The 15,834-nt window shown below is 53.5% G+C and overlaps 1 protein-coding gene across 2 annotated transcripts in view; it reads left to right on the forward strand.

Annotated features, from left to right (window-relative positions):
* Nucleotides 1-482: 482 nt before the first annotated feature.
* SYNM (synemin) overlaps nt 483-15,834 on the forward strand; it is a 28,742-nt gene continuing 13,390 nt past the window's right edge. Inside the window, exons 1-2 of one of the 2 annotated variants that reach the window (XM_055417705.2) lie at nt 483-1,409; nt 8,693-8,817. In XM_055417705.2, coding sequence (XP_055273680.2) covers nt 600-1,409; nt 8,693-8,817 — 935 coding nt within the window. In that variant the 5' untranslated portion in view covers nt 483-599. The remainder of the gene's footprint in view (nt 1,410-8,692; nt 8,818-15,834) is intronic. The other variant, XM_055417707.2, reaches the window with a different exon arrangement.

Genomic DNA, 15,834 nt, shown 5'->3' on the forward strand with positions numbered 1-15,834 from the left:
GGAGCACTGCGGAAATCAGTCCTGAATGTTCACTGGAAGGATTGATGCTGAAGCTGAAGCGCCAATACTGTGGCCACCTGATGCAAAGAGCTGACTCATAGGAAAAGACCCTGATGCTGGGAAAGATTGAAGGCAGAAGGGGACGACAGAGGATGAGGTGGTTGGATGGCTTCACTGACTCAATGGACAGTGAACTCCTGGAGCTGGTGATGGACAGGGGGCCTGGCGTGCTGCAGTCCATGGGGTCGCAAAGATTCGGACACGACTGAGCGGCTGCACTGACCTGAGCTCCTGGGCATCCCTTCTGCGGGCCCGCCCGCGGTTTCCCGGACTGTCCCCGGGCGGGACAGCCGCGCGGGGCCACGATCACGCCGGCAGGGGGCGCCGCGCGGCCGCGGTGCCAGCTCGAGCCGCGCCCTGATTGGCTGGAGGCCGCGCCCACTCCCGCCCGCCGGGCGGACCAGGAGCCGCGGCGCGCCGGTTAGCGCCCCAGTCTGCGGGCCTCCGGAGCGGCGGCGGGGCTGGGGCGGCGCGGCGGAGGGGACAAGACCGGGTTCGGAGGGAAGCAGGCGGCCGGGGGAGCCCCGCACCCCAGCAAGATGCTGTCCTGGCGGCTGCACACGGGTCCTGAGAAGGCCGAGCTGCAGGAGCTCAACGCCCGGCTGTACGACTACGTGTGCCGGGTGCGGGAGCTGGAGCGCGAGAACCTGCTCCTGGAAGAGGAGCTGCGCGGCCGGCGCGGCCAGGAGGGGCTGTGGGCCGAGGCGGAGGCCCGCTGCGCGGAGGAGGCGCGCGGCCTGCGGCGGCAGCTGGACGAACTGAGCTGGGCCACGGCTCTGGCGCAGGGCGAGCGCGACGCCCTGCGGCGCGAGCTGCGGGAGCTGCAGCTGCTGGGCGAGGAGGCGCGCGCCGCCCGCGGCCGCCTGGACGCCGAGCTCGACTCGCAGCGCCGCGAGCTGCAGGAGGAGCTGGCCGCGCGCGCCGCCCTCGAGGCGCTGCTGGGCCGCCTGCAGGCCGAGCGCCGCGGCCTGGACGTGGCCCGCGAGCGCGACGTGCGGGAGCTTCGCGCGCGCGCCGCCGGCCTGACCCTGCGCTACCGCGGCCGCGTCGCCGGCCCCGCCGCGCCCCCGCCGCGCCTGCGGGAGCTGCACGAGGACTGCGCGCTGCTGGTGGCCGAGGCCTGGCGGGAGACCGTGCAGCGGTACGAGGACGAGGTGCGCGAGCTGGAGGAGGCGCTGCGGCGCGGCCGGGAGAGCCGGCGCGAGGCCGAGGAGGAGACGCGGCTGTGCGCGCAGGAGGCGGAGGCGCTGAGGCGCGAGGCGCTCGAGCTGGAGCAGCTGCGGGCGCTGCTGGAGGAGGAGCTGCTGCGGGTGCGCGAGGCGTCAGAGCTGCAGGCCGAGGAGCGGCAGGTCGGTGAGCCGGAACGGCCCCGGGCGCCGGGCTGGTGAGGGGTTCCCGGACGGCGCCGCGTTCAGGCCCGGCGCGGCGTCCCCGGCCCAGGGGGTGACCCTGGGGACCCCGGCACCGAAGGGACCGCCCGACTCCGCGGCGCGGCCTCAGGATCCCCCGCTGGACGTGGAGAGCGAAGCGTTGGCTCTTCGTGCCCAGGGGCGGGGTCCTTCTCTGCTTGTCAGTTTGTGTAGCCCTCAGCCGGCCTGGGTGCAGCCTGACCAGTGACTCCCTAGGCTCCAGGTTCTCTTTGCTATTTCCTGTACTTCAGGACTAAGTTCACTTTAAAGTCGACCAGGAAGCCCCCTAAAGTGACTTCCAGAGGTGACAGCTCCTTCCTCCTCAGACAGGCCCCAGCGTTGGGAGGTTTCTAGGCAATGCCAAGCTCTTATCGTGAGTCGTTCAAAGTGGCAGCACCGTTGCGCACTAGGTCGCCTCTGGGGAAAACGTAAATTGTCTTCCAAATCGGGTTTTTATTTTGGCAGAATGGTTTCCCCGTGGGAAGCAACTGATCGGGGTTCCCTGGGCCGCCGCCTTGTTTGTACTTAGGAGAGGCAGGGATCTTAATGCAGAGAAGAACTTGATCAGAGATGTTTTCCTCATAGAACACGCTGATGTCAGATCTCTCTGGGTAGAAGCTGGGGTAAGGCAGGTCTCTGGCAGGATGTTATTACAAGTTCAGGTACTATAAACAGTTTCTCATCCAGAGAAGTAAAGCTCTGGCTTCTCACACTGACAGTGTGACACCTGTGGCTGGTTTATGACCTGTACACCCAGCCCAGTCCTACGGTTAGCCCTGGTTCTCCCCAGACTGCGCTAGAATGGAAAACATTCCCAAATCCTACTATTGTCATTAGTTCTTATGCTGACAGTTTAAGACCGCATCCACACAAATTCAGAAATATTTGAAAGGAAACCGTTTATAGCTTCAAGTTAACAATTTGTCTTGGAGTGTCTTCCCTTTCCAATGATGGTAGCCAGGGACACCAGTTCCAGAGGGCCCTATGTTCTGTGTTGAGTGAAAGCTAGAAAGTGTCTTTAATGTAGGCTTTCACGGAGCTTTTAACCAAAGGGAAGTGTCTGCCAAGCTCCCTGCCCACTAAACCCCTTTGTAGAGAACCCCTGCCACACGTCAAGGGCCCCTGCTATGCAAGCAGGTTTGGAAAAGCCTTCTCTGAGGCATGTTTCGTGGGCTCAGTCCTTACTGTTCTCTTGCAGTCACAGCCCACTGGGCTCATTTTGGACCTGGAAGCTCTGGCTTCAGTGTTCCTTTTAGCAGCAGAACCCTTTGGCTCCCTGTTAACGCTTAAGTGTGCCCCCAGCTGTGAAACAGATAGAAGTAGAGTTCCTCTGATTCCAGGAGAGGTGGGCACTTGACATGCAGTTCAGATTACCTTCTTTGACACTGGGACTCCAGGGCCCTTCCCTGGGGTCACACCTGATACCTCTCTTATTGGAATTTGCTTCATTCCGCTAAAAGTAAATAAAGATGAAGGACCATGTTGATAAGGACTTGCAGGTTTTATCGTACTGTGTATTTCCTTATCCATACCCTGAATCTTTCACCAGTTAGCTTAAAACAACCATATTTCAAAATGCATTCCAAAAGACTCAACACCAAGCATTAGTGTTTTATTTTTAAGGAGTGTAAAAATGCTAGAAATTTTGTTTAAGAGTGAGTATTTCATCTTCTAAAGAAGCTACCCTGGGGAGACTGAAAATATAAGACCTGATTTAACTAATTTACTGTAATACACGGAGAAGGCAATGGCAAGCCACTCCAGTACTCTTGCCTAGAAAATCCCATGGATGGAGGAGCCTGGTAGGCTGCAGTCCGTGGGGTCGCTAAGGGTCGGACACGACTGAGCGACTTCACTTTCACTTTTCACTTTCCACTTTCACACATTGGAGAAGGAAATGGCAACCCACTCCAGTGTTCTTGCCTGGAGAATCCCAGGGACGGGGGAGCCTGGTGGGCTTCCGTCTATGGGGTCACACAGAGTCGGACACGACTGAAGTGACTCAGCAACAGCAACAACTGTAATACAAGTTTCATTATTGAGAATTAGCTTCTTGTATACTGCAAGGAGATCCAACCAGTCCATTCTAAAGGAGATCAATCCTGGATGTTCATTGGAGGGACTGATGCTAAAGCTGAAACTGCAATACTTTGGCCACCTCATGCGATGAGTTGACTCACTGGAAAAAGACTCTGATGCTGGGAAAGGTTGGGGGTGGGAGGAGAAGGGGACGACAGAGAATGAGATGGCTGGATGGCATCACCGACTCTGTGGACATGAGTTTGAGTGAACTCCTGGAGTTGGTGATGGACAGGGAGGCCTGGCGTGCTGTGATTCATGGGGTCGCGGAGAGTCGGACACGACTGAGCTACTGAACTGAACTGATGCCAGGTACCACAGGTACGAAGCCCATCACATGTGTATTCACTCTTAGCCCTCATGCCAGTCTTAGGAAGTGGACACCAGTATTTGCGCCATCTTGCAGATGACGAAACTGAGGCCCATAGGTCACCCAGTTAGTAAGTAGCTGAGCCTGAGTTTGATTGTGGCTTCACTGCTTGAGCAACTAACCACTGGGCAGTATTCCCTCTCTTCTATCTATTCTGTTAAAACGGACTTTAAACCACTGTTCATTTTGCTTTCATACAATGATGATCCCTGTTCTTCCTAAGGACTAGCACAGAGGTGCCTGTTAATCTAAAATTCTAAAATGCTTTCAGACGCTTCCAGCTGGCTGTTGTCAGAATAGTTTCAGAGTTAAGTCATTCATTTACTTTCTTCTGTTTCCCATATGGTTTAATGGAAATCCCTGTTTGGAGGCAGGAACCCCCTCACAGTATCCAGGCTCTGGGCTGCGTCTGCAACTCACAGGGGAAAGCTGCTCACTAGGACTCTCTGGGAAAAGCGGGCCTTCCCAGATGGCCTACATGCCTTAGGCCAGTCTGGTAGGCCCCTTGCCTCAGATTTGCCAGAGAAGTTTGATGAACTGACATCCAAGTCCCCAGCATTTTGGTATAGTTCAGATTTCTTGAAGCTTCCCAGGTGGTGTGGTGGAAGAGAATCCGCCTGCCAATGCAGGACATTGTAAGATATGTGGGTTTGATCCCTGGGTTGAGAAGATCCCTTGGAGAAGGAAATGGCAACCCACTCCAGTATTCTTGCCTGGAAAATTACATGGACAGGGGAGCCTGGTGGGCTACAGTTCATGGGGCCACAAAGAGTTGGTCACAGCTGAGCGACTGAGCACAGATCACTTGAACCCTGCCTCCCAGTCTGCAGCAAGGGACTTCAGGCCAAAACTGGAAGATGTTTGTGATTTACACCAGCCTTACCCGTGAACACAGAGATTTTGGCTTGTGAAAGTGTGCTTTTAGCCTCGAGGCTGGCCCTGGACAGCTTACACAACCGCTGAGGTGTGAACGACTGAGAACTTTCTTTTGATTGTAATAGAGTCAGTTTAGCTGCCCTGCTTGGGTCTCATTTCTGGCTCTGCCATGTTTGTGTCTCCGTTTCCCCATCTGTGAGCTAGGGCTGATGAACGTAGCCCACACTGAGCACTTAGTGTGCCAAGCTTGCCCCTAAAGTCCTGGGGGTACAGCAGGGGACATAAGAGACTCAACAGACGAGTCCTTTACCTCCGAGGTTGGAGGTGGAAACAGTGCGTTCAGGGGCGGGTGTGACCGGGGCGTGTGGGGGAGGGGGGAGGGGGCCACCGCAGCACCTGGGCTTTTGCTCTGAGCGTGCAGGAAGCCACTGGAGGGCTCTGCAGAGAGGAATGGTCACCTGTGTCTTCAGGGAGTCTCCTTGGCTGCTGTGTTGCACATAGCTTCTTTGCAAAGAAGTTTGTGCGTGCTAAGTCGCATCGGTCATGTCCAACTCTTTGTGACCCCATGGTCTGTAGCAGAGAAATTTAATAATTGTTAAAATGCTTAGAAAAAAAATATCAGACACATTCAGTGCTCTGACTGCAAATCTGCTAAGCAGGTCAAGATCTCCGAGCCATGCCAAGGAGGTAACACAAAACTTCTCTCCCTTCCAGAACAGTTCTGCACCCCGCAAAAGAAGAGAAGGAAAATCAGACTGTAAGTTAAGTGCAGTTCCAACCACACAGCTGGGAGCAGGGTGATCTCTTTTGGAGACCTTGCCATCAAGACAGGAGGTGCTGGAGGATTGGGCCATGGGCAGCAGCGAAGGGCAGAAGTACGACTTCACCCTGAAGTTGAAGCCCATAGGCTTTGCAGATGGATTGGATATGGTGGGAGAGAGGGAGAAATCAAGTGCTCTCCAGGGCTTGGGGCTGGAGGAGCTGGGTTGGTTCTGGAAGGCAGGCTTGGGTGGGAGAGCAGAGTTGGGTTTGAAATGCCTCCGAGATAGCTACCTGATCTCATCAAACGATGAGGCTGGAGTTTAGAGTGTGACCTGGGTCAGAGCTGCAAATACTTAGCATCCAGTCAATGCATTGTTATTAACACTTACTTTTAGTTTTTGCATCTAAATGAGGTTATCATAGTATTTAAATTCCCTCGAGCTCCAGCATTCAAGGTGACATTTGCACTTGCTTCCTCTTGTGTCTGGGTGATGTGCTTAGCTAGGAGCCACTCAGGTTTGGTTAAGAGAAAGGGAATTCTTTGGACACCGAGTGCAGCATACTTTCCCTTGTGTAGCTTGCATTTCATCATCCATTGTGAGTCACCCAGAAGTTCTCTAAAATAGCAACTGAAAAGGTGACCTTTTTCCCCAGCTCTTGTATCACTCGGCAAAACTGCTCTGCCTGGGTTAGAACTCACTGCTGTGTGTCAGGCTCAAGTGCCTTGGCCTGGCCCAGGATCTGAAAACTTCTGGAGAACTGGAGGCCAAGTCTGACGCTTTATTCAACCAGCAGGATGGCTTCCAGCTCCTGTGGAGACTGCTGGGAGCCAGTCATTCTTATGTTCCTGTTTCCAGAAGTCAATGAGTTTTCCTTTGACAGTTTAGGGAGACTTGACTCACATGGGAATGTGGCTGGAACTGCTCTTATTGTAACTTAAACACAGTTTGATTTTCCTCTTCTTATTTTGTGGGGTACAGAACTGTTCTGGGCCCCTGGGAGGGAGAAAAATCTTCGTGCTCCCTCCTTGGTATGGCTGGGCGATCTTGACTTGCCTAGGAGGTTTGTGGTTAGAGAATTGAATATGTCTGGTTCTTTTCCTAAGCATTTTAACAATAATTTGAACTTCTCTGAAAAGAAGACATTACTGTATGTCATCAAATTTTAATATTTAGGTGAAATTTCCTCTAGTAGGAAGGGTTCATATACTTATGTTACAGAACATTTCATACTGTAACCTTGTACCTGAGTTTATACTTCCTCTAAAATGGGGGAACAGAATATGTAAATGTCATGCGTGACCAAATTCTGGTAGCTGTGACTTAAATCAAGACTGGCCAATGGTCTGCTTTGATGAACCTCTTTATTTATAATGCCAGTTTTGGAGGGTGTTTACACTTATCCACCCTCAGATATTACCTGCTGCTGCTACTGCTGCTGCTAAGTCACTTCAGTTGTGTCCGACTCTGTGTGACCCCATAGACGGAAGCCCACCAGGCTCCCCCGTCCCTGGGATTCTCCAGGCAAGAACACTGGAGTGGGTTGCCATTTCCTTCTCCAATGTGTGAAAGTGAAAAGTGAAAGTGAAGTCGCTCAGTCGTGTCCGACCTTTAGCGACCCCACGGACTGCAGCCTACCAGGCTCCTCCATCCATGGGATTTTCTAGGCAAGAGTACTGGAGTGGCTTGCCATTGCCTTCTCCGCAGATATTACCTAGCGCTTCTTAAATTTATTGCTTTGCTTTAAAATTATTCCTTTGCTTTCAAAGCTCAGTAGGTTCAGTTTTTGTTTTTAGCATACTTTATATAGACAAAAAGAACATAACAGCAATTATTAGTTTAGATGTATAGAACTGCTATGAGGAGCAGAATTATTTGCGCGCTGATCATGCTTCTTTTTAGGTGGTAAATCCAGCGTGAGACCTTAGTTGCCGTCATTCCTTAGTTTCATAGACACTGTATTGATTTTGGACGGTCAGCATGTTGCCAGATGCCTTTGATGGAGGGATTATGTGATAAATGAAAATAGATTTCCTTCTCCCAGTAGTCTTACAATTTTTAAATTCCACAAAGATAATTGTCTAAGAATGTAAGCTTTTTAGTTAATTATATTCAGAAATATTTGCAAACCAGAAGTTAATGTGGACTTACTCAAAGTTCTAAGTATTTGTTCAGCTAATTATTCCCCAGCATGACTATAAAATGCTATGTAAACTGTTAATGCAGAGTAGTGCAGAACTGGGAAATGGTATAAATGAAACCATTGTGTTTGTTAAAATACATTGTCGATTTAAACTGGTACATTTTGAGGAAGGTAATATTATCTTGGTCATTTCATTTTAAATCCGGTTCATCAGTTGTGTGTTGTATGACTCGTATGAAAAGGACATTTTTCTAGAGATGGGGGTGGGGATGGGGGGAGGCAGGGGAGTGGGGAGTGCAGGAGGCAGCAGGCAGTGCCCTGCGGTGTCTCCCAACCAGCAGGACGTGGACGGATGCAGTTAACCCTTTGGGAGCGGAACTGCTGTGGGGACAATGTGAACACATGCCCGGGAGCCCTTATTAACCGTGTGCTATGAGAACAGTCATAAAGGTTTATATCCAGGTCTGACTTTTGACATTTATGCCCTGAATATTTTCTTGTCTCATCAATGTAACTTTTCTCCCAGATGATTTTAAAGTAGCTTGTCTAGGTGAAGCAAAGAAGTCTGTATCAGCTTATATAACTGGGGAAATTGTGAGTGTGGGGGAAATTCTGTTTCAGATCTGAGTGACTTCTGCTTTAAATGTAGTAAAATCCCTGCTTTCTAGTCTTGGCTTCTTTTAAATAGCACCTTATTTCGCCAGTGTCAGTGTATTTACTTACCTATGCTGACTGATGTCTAAGGTGTAGAAATGCTTTACAAGCTTTCATTATTATTAGGGAGTATGAACAGAAAATTCTGTGTGCTAATCACATCTTCCTTAAGTGATTAAAAAAAAAAACCAAAACTTTTCCAGGTGGGAGAAATACACTATTTAAAAATCATCCTTGCGATGATGGTGTTTTTAATAAATCTGGAAATTTTTTATCTCTTTCTTTGTTGGACCCCGCAGAGCTCCAGCCCCCTGACCTCCAAACCTTCTGTTCTCTTTAGAGAGAGATCGCCTACCTGGAGGATGAGAAGGCAGCCCTCACCTTGGCCATGGCTGACCGGCTGCGGGACTACCAGGAGCTTGTGCAGGTGAAGACTGGCCTCAGCCTGGAGGTGGCAACCTACAGGTAAGGGCGCTGCGCTGAGCTCGCCGAGCTGGAGCCAGCAAAGACCCTGCAGGCTCCGTGTAGTGGCGGTGGCTTTGTCACAGCAGGGAGCAGCCCCCAGGGTGGCCAAGCCAGGCGTCCAGGGCCAGAGCCGGGAGGGGGGCAGGGCCCCACTCAGATCACAGAGCGGGCACCCTCTGGTGCTGGGAATAGCTGAGTTTTGCCCCCTTGCCTGCCCTTTGCGTGTCCAGGGAACCAGTGAAGAGCTCTGCACACGCCAACTCCCTGGATCCTAGGGATTAGGTGCTGTGTCAGTTACAGACCTAGAAAGGACAGGGCCAGGACCGGGACCCAGGAAGTCTGAGTCCATCTGCCGGCTGTTGTGCTGTTGCTTCAGACCCTGGGGCTCTGACTCTGTCTCCAGGGGTTCATCCTTGAAGAAACTCGTCTCTGCCTAAAGATCAGCAGGGAGCTCCAGGTGCCTGGCTTTGTTTATGAAGATGTTGACTTGAATTTGATCGACCCAGTGAAACAGTCACGGAGCCCTCAGGGGGGCGGAGGCCATGGCCCTGTGTCCCTGGTGTGACCTGTGGGTCGCAGAGTGGTGCTTGCCCTCAGCGCCCACCTCCTGCCCCCAGGCATGAGCCATCTCTGGCTGAGGTGTCACCTCCCACCGCTTGCAGCTTTCCTAAGCGATGAGGATTGGACCGGGGGTCCCAAATCGCAGATGCTTACAGCGGAAGGACTTTTAGGGACCCAGGCTCCCCACTTGTGAGATGACTATGGTTCCTGAGCCCTTACTGCCTGCCCGATGCAGTGCCGAGTCCTTTGAGGCTGCTCACTGCCTGTGTCACCCTTCAGGTGGTGGACGCCATGCGCCCCTTTAGCATGCGAGGGAAGGGTCTAGAAGCAGGCATCCAGGCTGGTGCGGGGCCTGTGCCATCCACCAAGCTGTGTACGGTGGACTCGCTGCCACCTCACCCCCGGTTGCTGTGAGTATAAGTCAGTCTTGGGTGTGGGTGAGCTTTGGAGCCTTGGCCCTGGCTGATCCCAGGAGGCCTGGTCGTCAGTGCCATCGTTGTCAGCAGATGGGCAGGTTAGACCTGGAGCGGGGAGGAGGGGTCCGAGGTCCACCCCCCGGCTGGGGTGCACGGCTGGGACAGAGCCCAGCCCGGATCAGCACGCCCTGGGGGCTGCCTGTGCGGTCTCCTGATCTTACCCTCACTCTGAACATCAGAGCGACCTGGCTGCTTTGATGTGCATCTGGAAGCAACTTTCTTTCTGACGAGTGTTTAAGCTGGGCGTCCACATTGGAGCCTGGGACCAGCCTCACTGATTCTGCAGTATCCAGAAGACCTGCCTCAGCCAGCCTTTGGCCAGGGCTCTTGTTACCATCGGTGAAGAGGGAGCAGGCTGTCGGGCAGGCCCTGGGCTGGACCCACAGGGGCCACTAAGAGGCCAGGCCTGCCCAGGGGCACGGACCCTCCACCTGAATTGAGGGATGGTCTCGGGGCCAAGCTGGTGGGGGGTCAGGGCACCAGGGAGGGCAGAGGCGACACTTGTGTGCTTGCCAAGGTCCATCTCCCCACATTCTCCTCAGAAACCTCAGGGGTGAGCGACTGCAAAATCAGATCGGCAGGCTGTCCAAACACATGCTGAGTGAGATAAGCTAAACTTTACTAAGAAGGAAAACGTCAGAAGAGTTGGGCTTTGTTTGGGGGAGGGAAGCATTAATTAGGATTTTTGTCACTTGTTAGTGACAGAAGCCCTTCTCAGACTGGCTCAAATCAGGAGGCTCTTGTTCCTCACAGAACTGATAAAGCCCTCCGCTCGGCACGGCGGGTTCAGTGCCCGGGTGGCGCTGCTGGCGGTCTGGCCCTGTGTCTCTGGCCCCTTCCTTACCCTGCCCCACCATGGCAGGAGGGCCCCCAGCGGCTGCAGGCTCTTGTCCCTGCAGCCCCCAGTTGCGTGGGCAGAGGAGGGGCTCCTTTCCCAGAAGGATTCCTGGGGCCCCTCTGGTTCTGCTGGGCCCCGCGCCTGCCCTTGGCCCGGGGAACAGAGTGCTCGGAGGGGTCGGCTTCCCCGAGTCCCATGGGCTGAGACGGGGCGGAGGCCTAGCCTTCCAGGGCAGACGCCGGGCTGCCTAGAAAACCCACACCTGTGCCGTGTGAGGCGAGGCCTGAGGTTGAGCGAGTCTTTTCTCTAAGAGCGTGTTGGATCTTCCTGTTTCCTTCCTGTAAAAGTCCTCTTGGTTGGAATCCAGAGACTCTGACTTTATGCCTCATCTTTCGGGGTTTTGCGTCCTTGCCTCCCGCCGTGTCCTGTCCCCACTTCCCCGTCGTGGGAAGTCAGCACGTACAGGCGGGTCTCTCGCCTGAGAGGTCAGGGCCTGCCCTCCCTGGGAGGTGTTCACAGCCCTCCCAGCTCAGCTTTCCTCAGGGCTTAGCGTGTTTGTAGCTTTTCCCTTGGTGGTGAGTGGACTTTTTTGGCTCACATCCGCAGGGACAGAGCTCACTCCTGTCTGTGGCTGGGCATCCGTTTTTCTCACCCGTTAGGGACTGGTGTGGCCATCTCCTAGGCATGTAGGAGGCATCAGTCCTTCCCAGGAAGCGGGTGACTGATGTCACTGTGCCTTTCTGGAGGCCAGGTGAGCTTGGGGGAGGTGGGGAGCCCGTCCCTGTGGTTAGAACTGCCACCGGCCCCGCCCCTGCCCCCGGGGCTCAGCACTGAGACTGCAGACCAGGAGGGCATGCGGGCAGCTGAATCTGACCCGGTCCTCTGTAGTACCCCAGAGCCTGGCATTTCCCGCCACTGCTAAGTGTCCTGAAGATAAATCCTTGTCGTGTCTCACGTGATTCTCTTGATACTTTGTGCTCCTGCCCAAATTCTGAGCTCAGGTCCAAAAACTCCTCTTCCCAAGCGCCCAGTTGGTCTTCATGAACCTTGACTCGCCATCCCTGAGAGGTTGACATTCCCTCCGCTGCTTCCCAGAGGGTGGCAGGGACCACGGTGCAGGGGCCCATGTTGCACGGCTGCATTTTCACTGTGAAGAAGAAATTATAAAATAATAACAATGGTGTAATGCATAATTAATAGATATAAACTTATAGTTTATAGCCTCCCTGGTGGTTCAGTGGTAAAAGAATCTGCCTGCTGCCTGACCCGGGTTCAGTCCCTGGGTCGGGAAGATTCCCTGGGGAAGGAAATGGCAACCCACTCCAGGAGAGTCCCATGGACAGAGGAGAGTCCCATGGACAGAGGAGCCTGGTGGGCTACAGTCCAATAGTCCATGGGGTCACAAAGAGTCGGACACGACTGAGCGGCTAACACACAAATATGTAATTTAATAAAATAATAAAATTAAAACAAAGTAAACCTCAGAGAGTCCAAGGCTGGAGGATTTCACCAAAGCCGAGTTGCTCAGTTGGTGTCCAGGGAGAGCCTGGCCTGGCCTGGTAGGTGGACCAAGAAGGAGCCCTTTGCCCCACGTGGCTGGTGACAGTGGGCAGGAGCCCTGGGCCGGGCTGAGGCTGCCGAGAGAAGGCGGTTCGGAGGAGGCAGGGGGCACGGCTGTGCTCGCCTCTCATCTGCCGTTGCCGGTCGTGGCGTGTGCGGCTGGAGATGCTTGTCCACCATCACTCGAGGTTTTTCCTGAAGGGGGAGTGTTTGTTTACGAGGTGCTGAGTGGCAGTGGGGAGATGCTCAGAAACAGGCAAGGGCTTGGCTTGGTTCCCGGCTGCATCTGCACGTGGGCATCACCCAGAGAAGCTGATGAAGCTGCGGCTCCTGGGCCCAGGGCTGGATGTCCCCCTTAACTGGCACCAGGTGGGCCCGAGTGTGGTCATGCTTCAGCTGCAAGGGTGGTGGTCAGGTGCGCCCAGGGCAGAGAAACGCTGTTCAGGGGCCCTGCTCATGCAGGCCTGCAGACCTATGGTGTGGCATCACTCAGCATCTCAGGGATGCCTTGGGCCCACCCTGATCAAAGTTTCCTGTTACAGGATCCCAGGTGATCTGTGCCCACACTGCTGTTTGCAGAGCTCCCCCAACCCCAACCGCCGCCAGAGGCATCCAGAAAGCTCTAAGCCTGTCTCCCAGCAGGCTGGAGGACAGGACAAAGAATGGGCAACCTAGTGAGGGGCTGGTGGAGCATGCAGAGCGGGCTTCCTGGAAGAGGCAGCGCTGAGTCTTGCAGGGAGGGCAGCCAGGAAGAGACCACGAGGAAAGGGCCTTTCAGGCCGAGGGGGCAGCCCAAGCAAGGACCTGAGGACTGAGCTAATGTGGCTGTAGCAAGGGGCATTTGGGCAGCTTGGTTTTAGGGGCTGTCCACGGAGGAGCACGAGTGGTGGGTGGGTAAGAACCTTGCCCGTGAAGCTGTGTTCCGTGAGCTGGGGTCTGTGCGCTCAGGCTGCTCTGGAGACGGTCCACATGCAGGGTATGATGGCTGCTCGGGGGGGTCACAAGGGTGCGGCCGGGTGCTGAGGATAAGGCTGCGTGAACAGAGGTAGCCTCCTACACCGTGGGACATGACACGTCCCCAAGTTCAGGGCTTCTGGAGTCAGAAGGGAGTTGTGAGAATTGGGAGGTTTCTTGAGGGGGGTGTCGTTGATCTGGGGCTTGAAGGATGGCAGAGGTTTGAACATCATACGCAGAAGCGGGGGAGGTGGGAGGTGAGGGGGTGTCACGGGAAGAGGGGGATGTGTGCTTCAGTGAAAAGTCAAAGAAGATGTTAAAATAATAGAATGCACGTTCCAAGAAAATACTGCACACGGTTTCCCACTGGTGAATAGGGTCTGGTAATGATGGTTCAGAGAGGGAATGGTGAGCTTCAGGCCAAGGTAGCCTGAGAGCTTTTCAAGGTTTGTGGGATTTGAGTTGGGTCTTGAAGGGTAGGGAAAGGGGGACAAGAATACAATAGTGTTCAGGACCCACCATGTCCTGAACCCCCAGCTGCTGACATAAAGATCAGGCCTACAAGCTACAGATTGAGAATTTGTAGAAACACAGTTGAAAAATAGAGAATCCCCCCTCCGCACCGCCCCACACCAAAAGAGGACAGAACCCCATCATTAAGAGTAGGCTGTTGAAAACATATTGGTGGGGGGGAGATAGTCAAAATTGAAACAAAAGATGCAGAACTACCCAGAGTAAGCTGAGTCCGGAAAGGACAAAACTGAAGGTAAGCAGGGGCCCCTCTTGGATTTCTTATCCGGGGTACAGATGATGAAATCTCCATCAGAATTTACAAAGAGGCTTTTTAAAATGTTTTGGGAGTGCAGAGTATAACAGTTCTAAGTTTCCCCTGGAAAAATGGAGAGCAAGGCCAAAGGATTTCCCAAATGAGAAACACTAAAGGTGGTCTTGGTTGGCCAGATACTGAAGTGTAGTGCAAAGATTTCCTGTCTAGGGACTTCATGGCAAAGTCCTTTAGGGTCTTTGTGTTGATGTGTCTGTGTTGGGGGAGGACGGACAGAACTCCCTTTATCTGATTGCAGTGGGCACATGCGGTGGGTTTTAACTGAGAATATCCAGTGTCTAGGTTTACAATGCAGATGGTGCCTAATGTTGGTGATTGTATCATTTTAATGATGTTTCTGGTTGCTCCACCTATACCTTTTTATGTATTTGTTCAAAGGAAAACATTTCTTGGAAATTCTCAAGTTCTTGGAGAAATACATTTTGTTATTTTAAAAGTTGAATCCTGCTTTGGGAAAACATAAAAATGTGTAACACTGAGACTTATCTGCCTACTTGGTGAAAAATCTGAAGTTAATAAAATCTTGTAGTTTTAAGGATAGACAATTAGGATCAATGGATGCAGCTAGTCATTAGCCCCACATCATTGTGTAAATGAATTAGCCCTCAGTTAACCATGACTTCAGGTAATCTAGAATCTCTTCCCTTCTTGAATTATTTTGGTTAATGGAAAATCAGCTTTTTTTCTGAGGCCAGTAGAAAATGATGTAGGTGACGATGAAGATGGCTGACCTTTACTGAGCATGTATTCTGTGACAGCCATTGTCGTGAGAACTTTCTAGTCACCACAAACAGTGCTCCCTGTTTCAGAAATGGGGAAACAGCCACAGAGGGTTGAGCAGCTTGTCGGAGTCACAGGACTAGGAAGTGGCAGGGTTTGAATCTAGGCAACCTGATACTGGAAGTTTCTCTGCTTACCACTCTGTGCATTCTCTCCCTGCTTTATTCCTGATCTTGTTCTTTGCATCTACTTTTTTTTCCCCTTCTGTCTCTGGATTTGACAAACTTTCCACGTGTGCGTTCATCCCCCCGAGCAGAGGCGATGAGCAGAGGCGCCTGGCGCCACTGCCTGCTGGTGATCTTTCACCCGCCTGTGCCAGGGGCAGACCTTTCCAAATCTGATGGCGATGGTGGCCCTACAGATGGACTTCCGCCCCCTTCTCCTCCCTTACCCCTCTGGTCCCCAGTCCCCATCTAGAGTGCCAGGCGGTCCCCTAGCCTCTTTGGAGCTGGGGGCCAGGGAAGCGCCTTCTCCCAGCCCCTCCCCCGGCGCCACCACGTGTGCTTTGTCAGGAAGCACCTGGGGAACCATCTCCACCAGCACCAGGCAGGCTCCCCTCGATGCTGCTTCTGGAAACAGCTTCTGCCTCGCGGACTCTTCTCCCTGCCTGGTGGGCTTGCAGGGCGGCCACCAGCGTGTGCGCGCTGGGCTGTCACAGGCAGGGTCGGCCGCCCCGGACGGCGACCACCGTCAGCCCCCGCGGGGATCTGTCAGTGCCGGGCCCGCGTCAGTGCTCGCTTCCACCCGTGGGCCGGTCTCAGCGGCCTCCACGAGGCCGTGGACCTAGTTTCCCCGCACACGTCTGCTTGTTTTCCTGCCCCTCGGGGCTGCCAACCTGAGGGCCTTATGAAACGCTCACTAATAGCCCATGATTCAGGCGGTTGGTATCTCTCACCAGCACGATGGCTCTGAGCAGCTTTATTCCTCCGCTCCCAAAATAACCGGAGAACGCTTGACCTGCTTCTTAAAGCTGTAGAGTCTGTTCCTTAGAACCGTTGCTTTGA

The sequence above is a fragment of the Moschus berezovskii genome, chromosome 21, assembly GCF_049115385.1.
Source record: "Moschus berezovskii isolate FMDL1 chromosome 21, NW_MosBer_1.0, whole genome shotgun sequence".
Taxonomy (NCBI): domain Eukaryota; kingdom Metazoa; phylum Chordata; class Mammalia; order Artiodactyla; family Moschidae; genus Moschus; species Moschus berezovskii.